The sequence below is a fragment of the Oryctolagus cuniculus genome, chromosome 20 (assembly GCF_964237555.1).
Source record: "Oryctolagus cuniculus chromosome 20, mOryCun1.1, whole genome shotgun sequence".
In the NCBI taxonomy this organism is placed as follows: domain Eukaryota; kingdom Metazoa; phylum Chordata; class Mammalia; order Lagomorpha; family Leporidae; genus Oryctolagus; species Oryctolagus cuniculus.
This window is the reverse complement of record NC_091451.1, coordinates 26,562,961-26,580,495: the sequence shown is the minus strand read 5'-3', so window position 1 is coordinate 26,580,495 and position 17,535 is coordinate 26,562,961. Positions and strand designations below refer to the sequence as shown.

At 39.9% G+C, this 17,535-nt stretch overlaps 1 protein-coding gene across 22 annotated transcripts in view; it reads left to right on the top strand.

The window, feature by feature from the left end:
- Nucleotides 1-17,535, top strand: part of CEP128 (centrosomal protein 128) — a 475,965-nt gene that overhangs the window by 205,782 nt on the left and 252,648 nt on the right. For all 22 annotated transcript variants that reach the window (XM_070065330.1, XM_070065327.1, XM_070065329.1 and 19 more), the window contains 2 exons: nt 9,633-9,809; nt 12,639-12,698. In XM_070065330.1, the coding sequence (XP_069921431.1) occupies nt 9,633-9,809; nt 12,639-12,698 (237 nt within the window). The remainder of the gene's footprint in view (nt 1-9,632; nt 9,810-12,638; nt 12,699-17,535) is intronic.

Genomic DNA, 17,535 nt, shown 5'->3' with positions numbered 1-17,535 from the left:
GAGGGGCAACCGGGACAGAATCCGGCGCCCCGACTGGGACTAGAACCCAGGGTGCCGGTGCCGCAGGCGGAGGATTAGCCTAGTGAGCAGTGGTGCCGGCCCACACCGAAGTTTTAATATGCTTTCAAATCATACAGCCAGTGTTCTGATAAGCCATGCCTGTTTTCTATTAGCTCAAATGTTTTACTAAGGCTCTCGGTTAACATGACATTGACCATCTACTTCTCTGAAGGAAATAATGTAAAAGAGAAGGAAGAGAGTATATTTTGTTTCAGAAAACCAGTCTTCTAATGCTTGTTCAGTATCTCTAAAGAACTGAGTCATTCTCCCACACGCGGACCCGACCCAACTCAACTCATGAAACAGATCTTACTGGCTGTATGTTTAACGTTGATTCTGCATCTGATTATTTTTTAACAGTGCTAGAGCTTTCACTTGTGTGACATTATCTTGTCTTGACAGTGACAGCAGCTTTCTATTTCTGGTGGGGGCTGGTATTGTGGCTTAGCAGGTAAAGCTGGCACCTGTGGTGCTGGAATCCCATATTGGATCCTCAAAAGTTTATAGGGAAGTAAGATCCCATGCTTGAGTCCTGGCTGCTCCACTTCCTATCCAGCTCCCTGCTGATGCATCTGGGAATGCAGTGGAGGATGGCCCAAGTGCATGGGCCCCTGCACCCATATGGGAGACCTAGAGGCCATTTGGGGACTGAACCAGTGAACGGAAGATCTCTCCCCCTCCTCCTCCCCCTCTTTCCCTCCCCCTCCCCCCTCCCCCTCTCCCCCTCCCCCTCTCCCTCTCTCCTCTGTAAGTCTGCTTTTGAAATAAATAAAAATAAATCTTAAAAAAAATCATCTATAACAAAGCAAACTTTCTAGAACACCAAATTCAATTTAGGTTCAGAGATTGTATTCTTTTCATCTTTTCATTATTCTATAGTGGGGTGTCTGTTATGCTTGATACATGGAGGATACACACACAAAAAGTTGTGAATGAGTAGAATATGAAAGGATATTTATATTCCAGAAAGACATTATTGATTAACTGCTATGTGAGACACTCTAGTAGGCAGAGGAATAAGACCCTGCCTGAGAGGCAATTACATTCTCTTCAGGAGACAGACATTAAGAGATACATATGGTAGTAGGTAATGCAGTAGAAACTTGTGTGAGGTGCCACAGGGAATGCAGAAGTAGCACCTCAGATTTCTGAGAGCTCAGGTTGTCTGTTGCAGTACAAAAGCTGTATACAGTAGGCATGCAGGGGAGGAAGGAGTTTCATGTTACTGAACTTTTGTGAGTGGAGAACTGTTAATAACTTGCCCTTGCCCTCTTTATTTCTGAGTACTGTTAGTCTCATACAGGGCAAAGCATAAATGAAGACTGAATCTCTGGAGGTTTATTCAAAATCATCTGAACTCTTGAGTTCAAACTTGCCATTATTTTATAATGCTTTGGTGTTTTTTTTGTTTATTTTTGATACTGAACTGTGTTCTTTTTTTCCCTCCCAGAAACCTTTTATTTTGTACTTCATACATTTTATAATTACAGCTTTAGTAACATGGTGATTCTTGCCACCGTAAACGCTCTCCCACCCATCTTCCTCCTCCCTCTCCTATTTCCATTCTTATTTTTTACTGAGATCTATTTTCAGTTAACTTTATACACATATTACTAACTCTATGTTAAGGAAAGAGTTCAATAAATAGTATAAATAAAAACTATGCCTCAACAGTTGAAACAAGGGTTGTTCAAAGTCATTGCTTCTCAAAGTGTCACTTTCACCTTTTATAGATTTAGGTCTGAGCTATGTTCTTTATGTATATCTGTACTTGGAATATAAGAAATTCACCATTAGATATAATCTTTTTTTTAAAGATGTATTTATTTGTTTGAAAGATATAATTACAGAAAGCAAAGGAGAGGCAGACAGAGAAATTCTCCATTTGGTGATTGACTCCCCAAATGGACACTATGACAGGGCTGGGGCAGGCCAAAGCAGAGAGCCAGGAGCTTCACTGGGCCTTCCATGTGTACTCAGGGGCTCAGGTATTTGGGCCATCTTATGCCGCTGTCCCAGGCACATTAGCAGAGAGCTGGATCAGAAGTAGAGCAGCCAGGACTGAACCAGAGCCCAAGTGGGATGCTAGCACTGCAGGAGATGGCTTAATCAAAAGTGCTATAGCAGTGGCCCCAAAATCTGTCTTTAAGAAAAGAGTTTGATAAAAGGCATTACAGGATGTGACCAGTGCTAAATGTATTTTGGGGGAAGGGGCATTTCACAAGACAATTGGAACCTCACTGTGGTGGTTTTCCAGATTAAGTTCTTAAAAATTTTCTGTAATCTCCATAGCAAATCCCCTCTGTTTCAATTGTGCTATAGTTTCGTCTCTGGTTGGCATTTCAAATTACATCTTAACTTTTTACAAGTAAGTCCACTATTGGTGTAAGAAGTGTGAGCCATATTTAGAGATTCAGACAAACGACTTCCAGAAAGATGCAGTTTTTGTTTAGGAAAGTTTAATGATGTATCCTGCAGTGCTGGGGCCTTATTTTAGAGCCCAGGTATGCAAGTTGTCTTAGCTACAGATACATTCTTTCTGAAAACTTTTTAGGTGGTGCATGCAGATCTACAGTTTCAACCAGCTAGCATTTGAATAACTGAATGAATTTTTATTAGTTTTAATTTTGACCCTTAATATTATTTGTTCTCTCTCTTTCTCTACCTTTTATCTTATCTCCCTCCCACCCATAACTGATGTATTAAAGATGGCCTTGAGGCTGAAACATTGTTATGTTACCTAATTTAGTTTTCAGTAATGGGAAAATATTCTTTGTGTGAATTAATTATTTGCTTAGTCCTTGTGAATGTGCCTTACTTAATGTGATTTTTAAAGGTGTTTAAAGAACTGTTAGAAAAATAGAGTTGGAAAAATAGGTAGAGACAGAGAGAGAAGTCTTCCATCTGTTGGTTTATCTCCCAAATGGCTCCAACAGCTGGAGCTGGGCCGATCCAAAACCAGGAACCAGGAGCCTCTTCCGGGTCTCCCACATGCGTGCAGGGTCTCAAGGACTTGGGCCATCCTTGCTGCTTTGCTAGGCACGTTAACAGGGAGCTGGATAGGAAGTGGAGCCACTGATACTCGAACTGGCACCCATATGGGATGCTGGTGCTGCAGGCCAGGGCTTTAACCTGCCACACCACAGCGCCGACCCTCCCTATAAACTTTTGAGGATCTGAGTCTGTTCTGAATTGTAGAGGACATATTGAAAGTTAAATGTAATTTATTTTTTATTTTTTATTTTTGATAGGCAGAGTGGACAGTGAGAGAGACAGAGAGAAAGGTCTCCCTTTTCCGTTGGTTCACCCCACAATGGCCGCTGCGGCCAGTGCACTGCGCTGATCTGAAGTCAGGAGCCAGTGCTTCCTCCTGGTCTCCCATGTGGGTGCAGGGTCCAAGGACTTGGGCCATCCTCCACTGCCTTCCCGGGCCACAGCAGAGAGCTGGCCTGGAAGAGGAGCGACCGGGACAGAATCCAGCGCCCCGACCAGGACTAGAACCCGGTGTACGGGCACCGCAGGTGGAGGATTAGCTTATTGAGCCATGGTGCCCGGCCAAGTTGAATGTAATTAGATCTGCATTTCTTACCCTTTGAATTACAGATCAGTTGACCAAGCTAGTCAGTAGTGTGTGTGTGTGTGTGTGTGTGTGTGTGTGTATTATGAGATTGTGAGCAGTCTTTGCTTTTATTTTCTTTACAGATGAATGTGAACAATATATGATTTCTTTTTCTAAAATGGAAGCTTTATAAAACCTCTGCTGTCAGACAGTAGAATTGCTTTGTGTGTTATTAGTACACTTTTTAACTAAAATTGGCCAAGAGCAGTTTTTACATATATATGTGTGTGTATATATATACATATATATATATATATATATATATGTGTACATCTCCAGTGTAGATGAGTCAGAGAATTAAGGCTGTGGGTTATATGCTCTTTGCCTTTCGTCAAGTTATTTTGTTTTGTTTTTGTTTTTGGGCGTTTCTTTACTGAGTTGTAAAATTAAGTGTTGAGTTTGTTCATTAAGATTTTTTTCTCAAGCTCTGGCATCGTCGAGGACATGTCTCTTCTGGGATTCCCTCTACTGACACAGTCTGCTTCATTTATCTCCCTCCTTCCCTACCTCTAGGGAGGCTCCTTATAGTCCTCAGCCTCAAGCATCTGTTTCCACTTGCCCTGAAATACTGAAATTGGACTGTGTTTTCCGCATTTCTAAATAGTCTCTAAAATATCTGTATCTTACCTCTGGCTCTCTAGACATATGGTAGTTTTTTGTTAGTCTTGTTACAAGATGCTGTAATGATGTCCTCTCTGAATTCACAAGAAGAACGGAGAATTCAAAATAATGCCTAAATATTATCATCTGCCCATATTTATTCAGATGTTCCCAAATTGGCAGCAAGTTTGGATTATCTTCAGCCGATTTTCTGCCACACTCCTCCCCTAGAATTAGCTGTGCTTGCTCAGTTGCTACAGCTGTTATATGAAACTAAAAGAAAGAACTAATTCATTTGATTCTGTCGTTAGTGTTCAAATACATATTCCCAAGCCAGAAGAACAGGACAGAACACAGTGAAAAAAAAATTTTTTAAGGATTTATTTGAAAGGCAGAATTAGAGAGAGAGAGAGAAAGAGAGAGAGAGAAAGAGAGAGAGAGAGAATCCTCCATCTGCTGGTTCACTCCCCAGATGACTGCCATGTTGGGACTGTGCCAGGCCAAAGCCAGAAACGCAGAACTCCATCCGGTTCTGCCACGTGGATAGCAGAGCCCCAGGCACTTGGACCTGCTTTCTGCTTGCATCAGCAGAGATTTGGATCAGAAGTAGAGCAGCCTGGAATTGGACCAGGACTCATGGGATGCTGGCTTTGCAGGCCCTCTGCACCACAGTGCTGTTCTCACAAGCTACAGTTTTATGGGATGTTTGTTGGCTCTATGAAGGCAGGAGCTTTGTTTATCTTGCTTACTCTTTGTGATGCACAGAATAATGTATTGTTAAGGTCTTCACAGATATTTGTGAATGAATGAATGAAGTTATAGCTGATTAAGTACAGAATTGAAAGACTTGAAACTCTTAGATTTAGGAGCTTGGAGCACATGCAGAGGATGGATGCAGTGGGGTGTTGTGATTGAAATGTAGTAAAAAAAAAAAAAAACATGGAAAACATCAAAAATCTTTACCTGGAAGGTCAGAAGCTTTAGTAGGGATGGAAAATTCATTTCTTTAATTTAAGTCCAGCATATACACGAATGCTACGATTTTTACGGCTTTGTCATTCAGGTGCTCTGTTCCTTAAAACTTGAGATGCTCAATAGAAGTGTCATGGAAGAGGATCCTGAAAGAACAGATAGTTGAATCTACTGACTTGTAAGGTTCAAGATTGCCCATGTTCCAGTGAGTTTTACTTCAAAGGGAGATTTGATATTGTATGCTAATTATCTCACAGAGGATAGTGGAGTATGCCATGACATTTTCTGTCTTTGCTAAACATTGAATTTATAGATTTTTTTGACAATATCAAGATTCTTAAAAATAATGAAAGATGGAAATAGTTTTATTAAAAAGAGACAAGTCATGGGGTCCACAGTAAAGTGATACTGGATGTAAGAGAGACTATGAGGGAAGCAAGAGAAGAAAGGTCAATTAAAACAGCTTTGAGAATTGCTTGGGTTTAGAATATTGGCAGTCTTCGAATACATCAGTAATCCCTGGAAGAGTATTTTCTTTACTAGCATCATACTAATGAGAACACTGCAGCCTTTGTAGGTCTTAAATATGTAGAGGGCAAAACCTGCTCACACAACTTCAGTAGTCTCTGAGATCAGGGAACTGGATGGTAGTTAATGAAATCCTCTGCATAGTGTTGAATTTGAGTGTCCAAAAGATGTTGAAATCACTTATACAGAAAAGTCAGGGGTAGAAGTTTAAATGGTTGTAAGCATGTTTTATGGTCTCCTGAAATTAGTTCATTGAGGAGACAAGTGTACAAACAATTGTATTGCAACCTGAAATTTTTTTTTTTTAAATCATGACTAAAATACTATGGGAGTGGTCTGCTTTGGAAGATCAGGAAAAAAAGGAGTGGGTTTGATGCATAACTTTGAAAGATAAGAAATATGGGAAACAGGTGCCGAGGAACAATCCATATGTGCGTTAACCTTTGGTAAGGGGCTCAAGGCAGATGCTATCACAGTGGCAGAGCTACGGAAGAAGTCACATGGTGAGATAGGCAGCCCGAGAGATTCAGAGACTGGGCTTACTCTTTTCACAATAACTGACTTGAGAGAGAGCTAACCTGGTTCCTGCAAGAACTACATTGATCTCTTCTGAGGGCAGCACCTCCGATGACCTTCTATTAGGCTCTACCTCTTAAGGTTTCCACTACCTCTCAACATCAGCACACTGGGACCAGAGTTTTCAGTGCAAAGACCTTAGGGGGACCCACTCAAATCACATCCAAACCATAGCAGCAAGTGTCTTCCCTTAGGGACCTGACAGTGAGGTTGTTTCCTCCTAAGTAAAGTATAAAATTACCAAATATTCTTTGGAACCAGGTTGTTAATTTTTTGGAAAAGCTGCTAGATAAGAACAAGACTTGGTGAAAATGTCAGTAGAAATTGTGTGTTAAGCTGGAAGGAAAGTCTTAACAGACAAAGCTGAAAGTTAAGGAGTTAGACCTTAGTACCTTCCATCCAAAGGCTACCCAGAAGAGTGGAATGCTACCGCTGTTGTGGTTTCTAAATCCCTGATCTGTGACTGGACATGGTAGAATGGTGTTAACCTGATGTCATCTAAGTATTTTGTTAATAAAATGAATTCTCTTTTCTCTGATTTCTTGTTGATGCAACAATATTCTGATTAGAATTTGATTTCCTTTCTTGATGAATCTAGAGGAAGACAATGTGCTGGTTATGCTGACACAAACAGCTATAGTTCTCATCATAAATTGGTAACTAATTGTTCTAGTTTAAGCATTAGGCTTTTTGCAGGCTTAATGCTGGCTGCTGACAGATGGTTCCAATCTGAGGCTGACATGATGGCTCGGTGTGTTAAGCCACTGTTTGTAATGTTTGCATTCCATACTGGAGTGCTGTTTTGATTTCTAGCTACTCTGCTCCCAGTCCAGCTCCCTGCTAATGTACCTAGGAAGTAACAGATGATGGTTGAAGTACTTGAGTCCTTGCCACCCATATGGGAGACCTGGATGGAATTCCTGACTTGGCCAAGCCCCAGCCCCAGTAGCTGTTCTGGATATTTGGGGAGTGAACCAGTGGATAGAAGAAATCTCTCTCTTTCCCTTTTAAAAAAATCTTTTTTTTTTTTTTTTAATCATTCCATTCTGAGTACCTTGAAGGTAAATGCTGATTCTTGGCTACGCACCCCACTTTGAAGTAGTAGTAGCTCAGGCAGCATTATATACATCATTACATATACATCATTTGTGGTCAGGGGAAGACTAAGTAGGCATATCTAAGAAGCTGCAAATAGTAAAAATATGAGAGACTGAAAAGGAAGATAAGCCTGGACAGAAGGTGCAAGACAAGTTATGAAATCTTTGCTTTTGGCTGAAAGTTCCATTCATTCATTTCTTAAAAAAATTATTTGAAAGGCCTGGACAGAGAGAGAGAATGAGAATGAATGAATGACTATCTCCTGTCTACTGCTTTATTCCCTAAATGGCCGCGACAGCCAGAACTCAGCCAGGCTTCAGCCAAGAGCTGGCAACTCAATCCAGGTCCCTCATATGGTTGTCGGGAACCCAAGTACTTGAGCTACTATCACGGTGCACATTTGCAGGAAGTTAAAATCGGGAGCAGAGCCACGAATCTGAAGCAGGCATTTCCATATGGGATGTGGGCATCTGAAGTAGCATCTTAATCACTAGGCCAAATGCCTGCCCCTTATTTTGATTATTTTTAAATATTTTTTATTTATTTAAGAGGTAGAGTTACAGACAGTGAGAGGGAGAGGCAGAGAGAAAGGTCTTCCTTCTGTTGGTTCACTCCCGAGATGGCTGTAACGGAGCTGTGCCAATCTGAAGTCAGGAGCCAGGAGCTTCTGCCTGGTCTCCCACGTGAGTGCAGGGCCCAAGCACTTGGGCCATCTTCCACTGCTTTCTCAGGCCACAGAGGAGAGCTGGATTGGAAGAGGAGCAGCCGGGACTAGAACTGGTGCCCATATAGGAGGTCAGTGCCACAGGAAGAGGTTTAACCTGCTGCGCCAGGGTGCTGGCCCCTGTTTTGATTATTATTTTAACAAAAGTTGAAAGAAAATATCATTCGTGTTTCTTGTTCTAAAACGTCATTTTACCTTTTATGATTAATTTTCAGTGTGTAGATCTTGTGATGTTTTGAGGAATTCAAGCTGGGTTTGTTGTATTTAGTGGATTTAAGTTGATTAGGCTACCCTGTAATGAGTAAAGGCACATTAGCCAGCTATTACAATTTTGACACACTGTTCACACATGCAATTCTAGAGAATGTTATTTTTTTTAATTTTTTAATTTTTATTTTTTTTTGACAGGCAGAGTGGACAGTGAGAGAAAGAGAGACAGAGAGAAAGGTCTTCCTTTTGCCGTTGGTTCACCCTCCAATGGCCGCCGCGGCTGGTGCGCTGCGGCCGGCGCACTGCGCTGATCCAATGGCAGGAGCCAGGTGCTTCTCCTGGTCTCCCATGGGGTGCAGGGCCCAAGCACCTGGGCCATCCTCCACTGCACTCCCGGGCCACAGCAGAGAGCTGGCCTGGAAGAGGGGCAACCGGGACAGAATCCGGCGCCCCGACCGGGACTAGAACCCGGTGTGCCGGCGCCACAAGGCGGAGGATTAGCCTAGTGAGCCACGGCGCCAGCCGGAGAATGTTATTTTGACATAATTCCTGTACAGTAGCACTTTGAATTTCTCTAGGAATGAAATTTTATAATGATAATGATTGAGAATTTTTTTGCCTAGAGAAGTTCCCTGAATCTTTGTAAATCTCTTACAAGGCTCCTTAGAAACCCCTTTTCATTAAGTAGATTTAATTACTTGGAAACTACTTCCATCTTTTACAGATTTTAATGATTCAAGGAGATTTATATACTATGACTGCTCTTGAAAACTTAGTCTTTTTCTCAAGCTGTGTTTTCTCAAGCTATGTTGTGATGTGTTGACGGTTGTGAAATTTTTTTCCAAACGAGGAGACTTAGAGGATTCATATTTGTTAGTTTAGATTTTTTACTTTTTGCTAATGTTTAGTAAAGCTGTAAGTTGATTTGTGGTATCAGCTTTTACTCTGATCCATCATGCTGTTAAAATGGTAAAGGATTTTTTTCAATTTCTTTTTGTTTGTTGGTTATAGAACTGTCATAATTTTATTTGCTGTGTATCTTCTTAACAGTTTCAAAACTGCTGTACCTCTGAACTCTATAATTTTTCCTCAGATAATAAGTAGGGTGTTTTATTTTAGTAAATGGATTGATGGGGTCAAATCTGTTTTTTAACCTGGTTCTTTTGTTTATTATGTAGCTATTACAAGTATTTCTTGTCTCTACTTTATAATCAACTTCTGTTTTATTTCTTATTAATGCATTAGGAGAAACATATAAGCAAAGAAGAAGAGCACTTAAGAAGAATGGAAGAGGCCAGACTGCAGCTCAAGGATCAACTGCTTTGTCTGGAGACTGAACAGGAGTCCATTCTTGGGGTGATAGGGAAGGAAATTGATGCAGCTTGCAAAACCTTCTCTAGGGACTCCATGGAAAAATTGAAAGTAATTATGAGTTCTCATTGTGCCATAATTTTCAGTTTGTTTCTTAGTATGTAATTATAGATTTTAATCTCTAGTTACATGGTAGTCATATTTTTATTCCATTCAGAAAGTTTTAGGAAACAATATCACTTCCTTCCCTTTTTTCCAATGAAGCACTGTATCTAGTCCACAATCATGGAGAGAGAAATATGGTGTTATTCCAGTGAATTGCCTGTTTTTTACTCAGTTAAAGAAAATGTCTTATGAGAGAGGCAGCAGTTCTGGCTAAAGAAAATAACCTTGGAGTCAGGAGCCCTGGATTTTGAATTTTTCATCATGATAGGCTATTTTTGTTGCTGTTTGTATGTTACTTGCAACCAACTATTGAGTGTATATTACAGTTTCTGTGAGAAGTACAGTAAATGCAGTCTCTTTCTTTACCCCTAAAGCTACCCTTCCTTTAGGTACTTTGATTAATTTCACCATAGAGAAGATAAAGTGAGGTTTAGAGGGGTTCAGTAACTAGTGACAGGCCATACATCTCGTTAAATGCTAACCTAGGACTTCAAACCTTAGGAGTCTGGAATCTGTACAAGTAACCAGTATGTTCCCTGCCTTCCCATTTGAAAAACTTATATTTAATTTGGTTTTCCTATTTTTAAAGTGGAATGTTACTATTTATTTTTTAAATTTTACTTAAGAAAATTGTATGAAGGGTGCTTTGAATTGCTTGAAAGTAAGCACCTCTTTCAAGTGTAGGTTCTGATACTGCTGTGTTACATACAGAGAGCACTAGGTTGCTTTGATATTGTCAAACCATAACACACTGTAACACATCTCTTACCTCTGTATGACAGCACTCCTACTATGGTATTATGCTTTTTCCTCTTCAGATGTTTCTTCATTTATTTGTCTTTTTCTAGAAGGATTTTCCCTTAAACTAGTATGTTCTGTGTTTCCCTCTTTTTCCTGTTCTTCCACATCTTCCCCCCACTTTTCTCTTTTATGGTATTTAAAAGAAAAAAATAATTCTTTTCTTGTAATCAACAGTTTCTTAGTATTAAACTAAAATGTGAGATTTCAACTGGTAGAGTTTGGTAAAGTGGTGGAATATTTTTCTAAATACATTTTTTAAAAAAGTCAAATTTCATCTTGAAAAGACTGTGAGCCTAATGTGGAAATAATGTGCTTTAGGTAGAAAATTAACTCTTTTAGGACTGTTACTGGGCCTGTTATTATTTTTAGTTTATTCTTTTGCCTATCTAATGCTGATTTTTTTTAGTTTTAAATTTGCTCATACAGAGTTGGTGTTGTAGCTCATTGGTTAAGCTGCTGCCTGAAACACTGGCATCCCATATGGTCACCAGTTCAAGTCCTGGCTGCTCCACTTCTGACCCATCTCCTTGTTAATAATGTGCCTAGGAAAGCAGCAAAAAATGGCCTAAATGCTGGGGACCCTGCCACCCTTCTAGGAGACCTGGATAGAGTGCCAGACTCCTGGCTTCAGCCTGAACCAGTCCCAGCATTTGGGATGTAAACTGGCAGATGGAAGATTCTCTTTCTCTTTCTCTCTGTCTGTCTCTTTTCTTCTCTCTGTAACTGCTCTATAACTCTGCCTTTCAAGTAAATGTGTGGCCTAGAAAATCCTAATTTATCTGAAAGTTCATATTAGCAATGTAATATTTATTCTGAATTTTAAAAATTTATATTTTATTTCTTTTTTAAAAAGATTTATTTATTTATTTGAAAGGCATAGTTACAGAGAGGCAGAGGCATAGAGAGAAAGAGAGAGAGAGGCCTTCCATTTGCTGGTTCACTCTCCAAATGGCTACAACTGCCGGAGCTGGGCAATGCAAAACCAGGAGCCAGGAGCCTCTTTTGGGTCTCCCAAGGCTTGTGCAGGGGCCCAAGGACTCAGGGGCCATCCTCCACTGCTTTCCCAGTCACAGCAGAGAGCTGGATCGGAAGTGGAGCAGCTGGGACTCGAACTGGCACCCATATGAGATGCCGCCACTCCAGGCATTGGCATTACCCGCTATACCACAGCGCCAGCCCCTGGTCTACATACTTTTTATTGTGAATATTTTCCATTAGTAACTTTTGTTTGCTCCTGTATACTTGAAAAAAGATGGATATACTGAAGTGCTTAACATTTACTGTCACCTCAAGAAACCACTAAAGGATTTGTTAAAGATAAAATTGATTCTTTGCTTTGTAGTTGATAGTTGTACAGGAAGGTGGCAGGAGAATCTTGAAAATGTTTCCTAAAAAGAAAGAATTCAAGGTATTCTTTGTAATTTCTTAAATTTTGAAATGTTGCTGGTGAAATTTTCTGCTATTTTGCATAGAGAATTTTATGGAATGAGTTTGATCAGAAACATGAAGCAAATGAGCTTGAGAAAAGTTCTGGGGAATGGTGCTATTATTTCTAACTTTTGGTTTTCTGGTAACTATATTAGTATGTAGTCAATTTTAGTAAATTCATACATGTAAACTGTCACCATTATCAAACAATTAGGAGAGTGTTTTTATTAAGATACATCATTAACATTGGCCAACCTTTGATGATTCAAGAGCTTAACTTACTAGATTAAATCTATATCCTATGCTGATTTTGCTCTCTCTTCCCATAACTCTGGCCTTGGTATTCACTGTGTGATAGCACATGGGCTTCGGATCAATACAGATAGGTTAAATTTGTGTCTCCTATAAGTTTTGGTTGAATATTTTGGCATAAACTTTCTTCTTTTTTTAACTCCTTAAAGTTGAGACTTAAACTTTTTGATGGTATAATGAATAATTTAATTTTAGAGAAAAATATGTTTCTAATACTCTTTATTCTTATTGTAGGTTTTTTCATCTAGTCCTGATATACATTATGACGCACATCGCTGGTTAGCAGAAAGCAAGGTAATTAATCTTTTGATTCTAAAGTTTTTATACTTACGATCTTCAAGGAATCCTATTTGGTTTTATATTTTGGTTATATTTATTATATATATATATTTATATATATTTTGGTTATATTTTGTCACATAACTCTTCTTTTGAAGGTATATTTCTGCATTGCAGGATAAGACATCACTGTGGTGCATTTAAGAAACTTCCATGTTTTGTATTTTAACATTTATAATTTTAACATTTATAATTTAGCTAAAATACGTAGGCAAACAATGAGAGAATTAAGGAAGGAAAAATTGTGAAATATCAGGAATCAGACCATTGGAGAGAGAGATTTTTCTTCTTGGAATAGGCAATGTCTCTGGAAGTACACAAATGTCAGAGTAAATGGAACTAATCATTGTGCACATATATACTTAATAAATTTAGGTTCATGAGGGTAGGCTCAAAGCCTGTCAACTACATGTGACTCAAGCAAATCCTTACACCATTCTCGGTGTCTTTTACAAAATTACAGGGTAAACAAGGCCGGCGCCGTGGCTCACTAGGCTAATCCTCCACCTGCAGCGCCGGTAACCCGGGTTCTAGTTCCGGTTTGGGCGCTGGTTCTGTCCTGGTTGCTCCTCTTCCAGTTCAGCTCTCTGCTGTGGCCCGGGAAGGCAGTGGAGGATGGCCCAAGTGCTTGGGCCCTGCACCCGCATGGGAGACCAGGAGGAAGCACCTGTCTCCTGGCTTCGGATCGGCACAGTGTGCCAGCCGTGGCAGCTATTTGGGGGGTGAACCAATGGAAGGAAGACCTTCCTCTCTGTCTCTCTCACTGTCTAACTCTGCCTGTCAACAACAACAACAACAACAAAAAATTCCGGGTAAACTTGATATTCTGAAGATAGCTTTCCTGCTTTGTGGTTTTTTGACATTATGATTTAAATTTAATGGGAGCTGAGCAAAAATAAAAAAAAAAAAGAACAATTTTTCAATTTTGCTTCTTTTTTAAAAAAATTTATTTATTTATTTGAAAGAGTTACAGGTAGAGAGGGAGGAAGAGAGAGAGAGAGAGGGGGAGGGGGTGGGAGGGAGGGAGGGAGAGAGAGAGAGAGAGAGAGAGAGAGAGATCTACTGGTTCACTCCCCAGAAGGCCTCAATGGCCAGGGCTGGGCTAGGCGGAAGGCAGCAGCCAAGAGCTTCATCCAGCTCTCTCCTTCATCCAGATAAAGTGCCCCAAACACGTGGACCATCTTTCACTGCTTTTCTAAGGCCATTAACAAGGAAGCTAGATGGGAAATGGAGCAGCCGGGACGTAAACTGGCACCCATATGAGATTCAGGCATTGCAGCTGGTGGCTTTACCCACTATGCCACAGTGCTGGACCCTGAACAATTTTTTTAATTTTAGCAAAGACATTTTTTCAGATCTTGGGATGATTGTCAGTTTAATTCATCTATCAGATTGCTTGGAAATTCACTGATTACAGTACATGCAGGGGATAGGTTTTTGGTGCTGCACTTACGGTGCCTCTTGTGACAGCTGCATCCTATATGAAGTGCTTGGATTTGAGACCCAGTTCTGCTTCTGATTCCAGTTGCCTGCTAATGTGTACCTGGGAGGCAGCAGGTGAAATGGCTCCAGCAATTGTGTGATTGCCTCCCATGTCAGAGGCCCGCATTGAGTTCCCAGCTCCCAACGTTGGCCTGCCCCAGCCCTGCCTATTCCAGGCATTTGGGAAATGCAATAGCTGAGGATAGGGCAGTGTTCTCTCTGACTTTCAACTAATAATAGAAACATATGGGAAACGATGACCAGAGGAGTTGTAAATATGTTTACCCCCACCACTTCTGTTCTTACTACCTGCATTCATTTTTAGACTAGTTTCCTCAGCTTCAAAATACTAAAATGGCAAATCTTGCATGTCACTTGAATGCCAGTTTAGGCCCTCCCCCCTTTTTGTTGTTGTTTTAACAAGAAGGAAGCTTTAGTTTTTGTCTTTTGTTTTTAATTGGAAAAATAAGAAAAAAAAATGAACTTTCAAGGAAGGAAAGTGACTTGTCGAATGCCGTGTAGAGTGGAAAGCAGACTGAGTGTGTGCAGCGTCTGAAACATTGTGCCTGTTGCCATCCAGCTGTCTCAGTTCATTCAGTCAAGAATAGTGATTGTGTACTCATGGATTTCACACACTGTGAGTGGAAATAATGCTTAGCAAGTCATGAATTTTCATTGCATGTTCCAAGTCCAACAGAGAAAATTTAGATTTAAACAAATTCTAAAAATCTTTGAAATATGTTATATTGTTGTAGATACATGCAAACATTAGCCAGAGAACATAGAAAAAAGAACAGTTACCCTCGTGTTTGTGCTGGGAGGGTGGCAAGGTGTGATGGTGCCAGCATTCATATAAAGCTCCTCCCAAAAAGCAACATTTAAGCTTATTTTTGACAACAACAAAAAAATCGAAGTTCTCCAGTTGGTTAAATATGGATAAAACACTAGGGAGAAGGACAAAATGTGTGAGCGAGAACAGAAAATGCACTGTGATAAGTGACTAAGGTACAGTGGATGATGCAGGTGAGAGCAGGCCCACCTTCGAAGGCCAACTGTGAAGACGAGAAATCTCTTCCTGATCATAAAAATATTGTGCTTGAGCATTAGAATTTACCTTAGCTTATAGATTTTCCTGTGTCCTACTTTAAGTATGGCAGTCCTTTGCCTTCCTAAACGTTTCTGACAAACAAATACAAGTGTTTTTATTTATGCCACCTGCATAGGAAATTTGGAATATACATATTTTGCTACCTCAGAATTTTTTTCCCAGAAACTTCTGTGGTGCATTAATACAACAGTTCTTTTTTTTTCTTTTGCCCAACTGCAGAGTTCTGACAACAAGAGCAATGTACTTGGAATTTTCTTTCAAGTTGAAATCTTTATCATTTCTGAACAGAAAGCTTTCACTGCTTTGGTTCAGTTAAATTATGAGAGCCAGAGATGACTCTTAATCATAGCTCTTTAATTTGGGAGCTTGGTGAGCAGTTTTCCCTTATCATTTAATGGGATTGAGCTTCTGATCAGGCCAGTTTTAATACTGCATGAGACAACTGTTCTTCTACAGTGTAAAAGGGTTGTGATAAAAAATATCATGCTGACCAACTGACTAAGGAGGAATTGAATCTATTTACCAGAAAGATGGCTTAGGTTATTGATGGGCTACAATACTGTAATTCCCATGAACTATGACTGGATACCTCTATAAGTATTGAAGATAAGATCTGAAATCAGAGAACAAAAGCTGTATGGAAAATAGAATTGCTGTTCTGGTGGTCTGTGGTGACATCTTGCAGTATTAGAAGGACCTCTGAGGGCATTTAGTAATTGTTTTCATAAATCTGCCAAATGAATTTCTTCTGTTAGTGTTAATTCTAGAAAAATAGAGGACTGGGTGGGGATTGTATCACAGTTGTGTTGTTGGCCATGAGGCATAACATAAACAGGAAGTCCACCTGAGTGTGGAACCAGATTCCCAGATAAAATAACCAATGAATGATAAGAGTAAGACATTACAGGAAGGAAGAGGGTTTAAGGTCATTTAAGAATTGGCAGGCAAGGAGTTCTCGTGGATTATGGGTTTTGTTTTTTTGTTATAAAGTCTGACAAGGCATGAACTCTCCAAGTTTTATTAAGCTTGATAGCAAACTTACTGGGTCAGTAGATCCTAGATGCTGTGTTACATGCTGTGAACTTAACAGCAAACAAGAAAAAAAATGGTCTTGCTTCTTAAGTAAACTCTGTTTTTCAAAAAAGATACCTATGTTGATATTTTCAGAATTATATATTATTATAATAAAAATATGTAGAAGCTACCATGGAGGCTGATGCCTGAGATGAATCGTGAAGCTAATCTGGTAAAGAAAGAGAAGACTACATATTGAGAAACCTAGGAATGACACAGAAGAGAAACAACATGATAAGTGCAAAGAAATGCCAAGTGCCTTTGCAAAACGGAATATAAAATAGTAAGTCAGAAAAAGGCAGGGGTGAAGCCCCAGTCAGAGGCAGTCATTAGGTGCATCAGGGCCACTGTAAGCCAGGCCTTTGAGGGCAGCAGGCCATTCAAAAAGAGCAGTGTGTGCCATTTTGAGGAGCTTGATTCAGGTAGGCAGTTAGTGAATCACGAAGGAGTTTTGAACAACGCAGGCACATGCTTGTATTTTAGAAACATCACTCTGATAGAGATGTGGAAGTTGCATTAAAAGTAGTAAGATGGAAGGCAAGGAGACCAATTAGGTTTTTCCTGTCTGGTTGTGACAGTCTGAACTGAGGAAGTTGTTTATTGCTTCAGAAGTAAGGAAAGATTGGATTTATATTTTGGTGATGATATTTAAATCATTCTTAATGATGTGTCAGATTGTGTGGGAGAAGATGTTTAGTGTTTTCAAGCCCAACTGGAAGATTCCATTCAAGAATTTTTGTTGGCATAAATGGGCATGCAGAATTCCAGATAGGCAAGCTAGCGAAAATATTCAAAGTTTCCATCACAGGGATCGATATCCAGGAAGTTCTGTTTGGATAGGAAGTGCAAAGAGAAGTGTAGATACAGGCAAATTGGGAAGTAGCAGAGATGTTCACAGTGAGAATGAGGAGGACTTCCCAAATCTAGAGCAGGCAGACACTCTGAGGATGGAACCATTTACTGGTGATTATCATGATTGATCATGGATCTTATGTCATCATTTTGTGATAGTGTGTAAAGAAAAGCTGATGTCAGCTGTTCCTCAGCTTAAAGAAGGATTTCAGAGGGTTCTGTTTAGAGAATACATCTCATTTTGGAGTCCAGTATAAATTATTCCCTTCGAGGCAA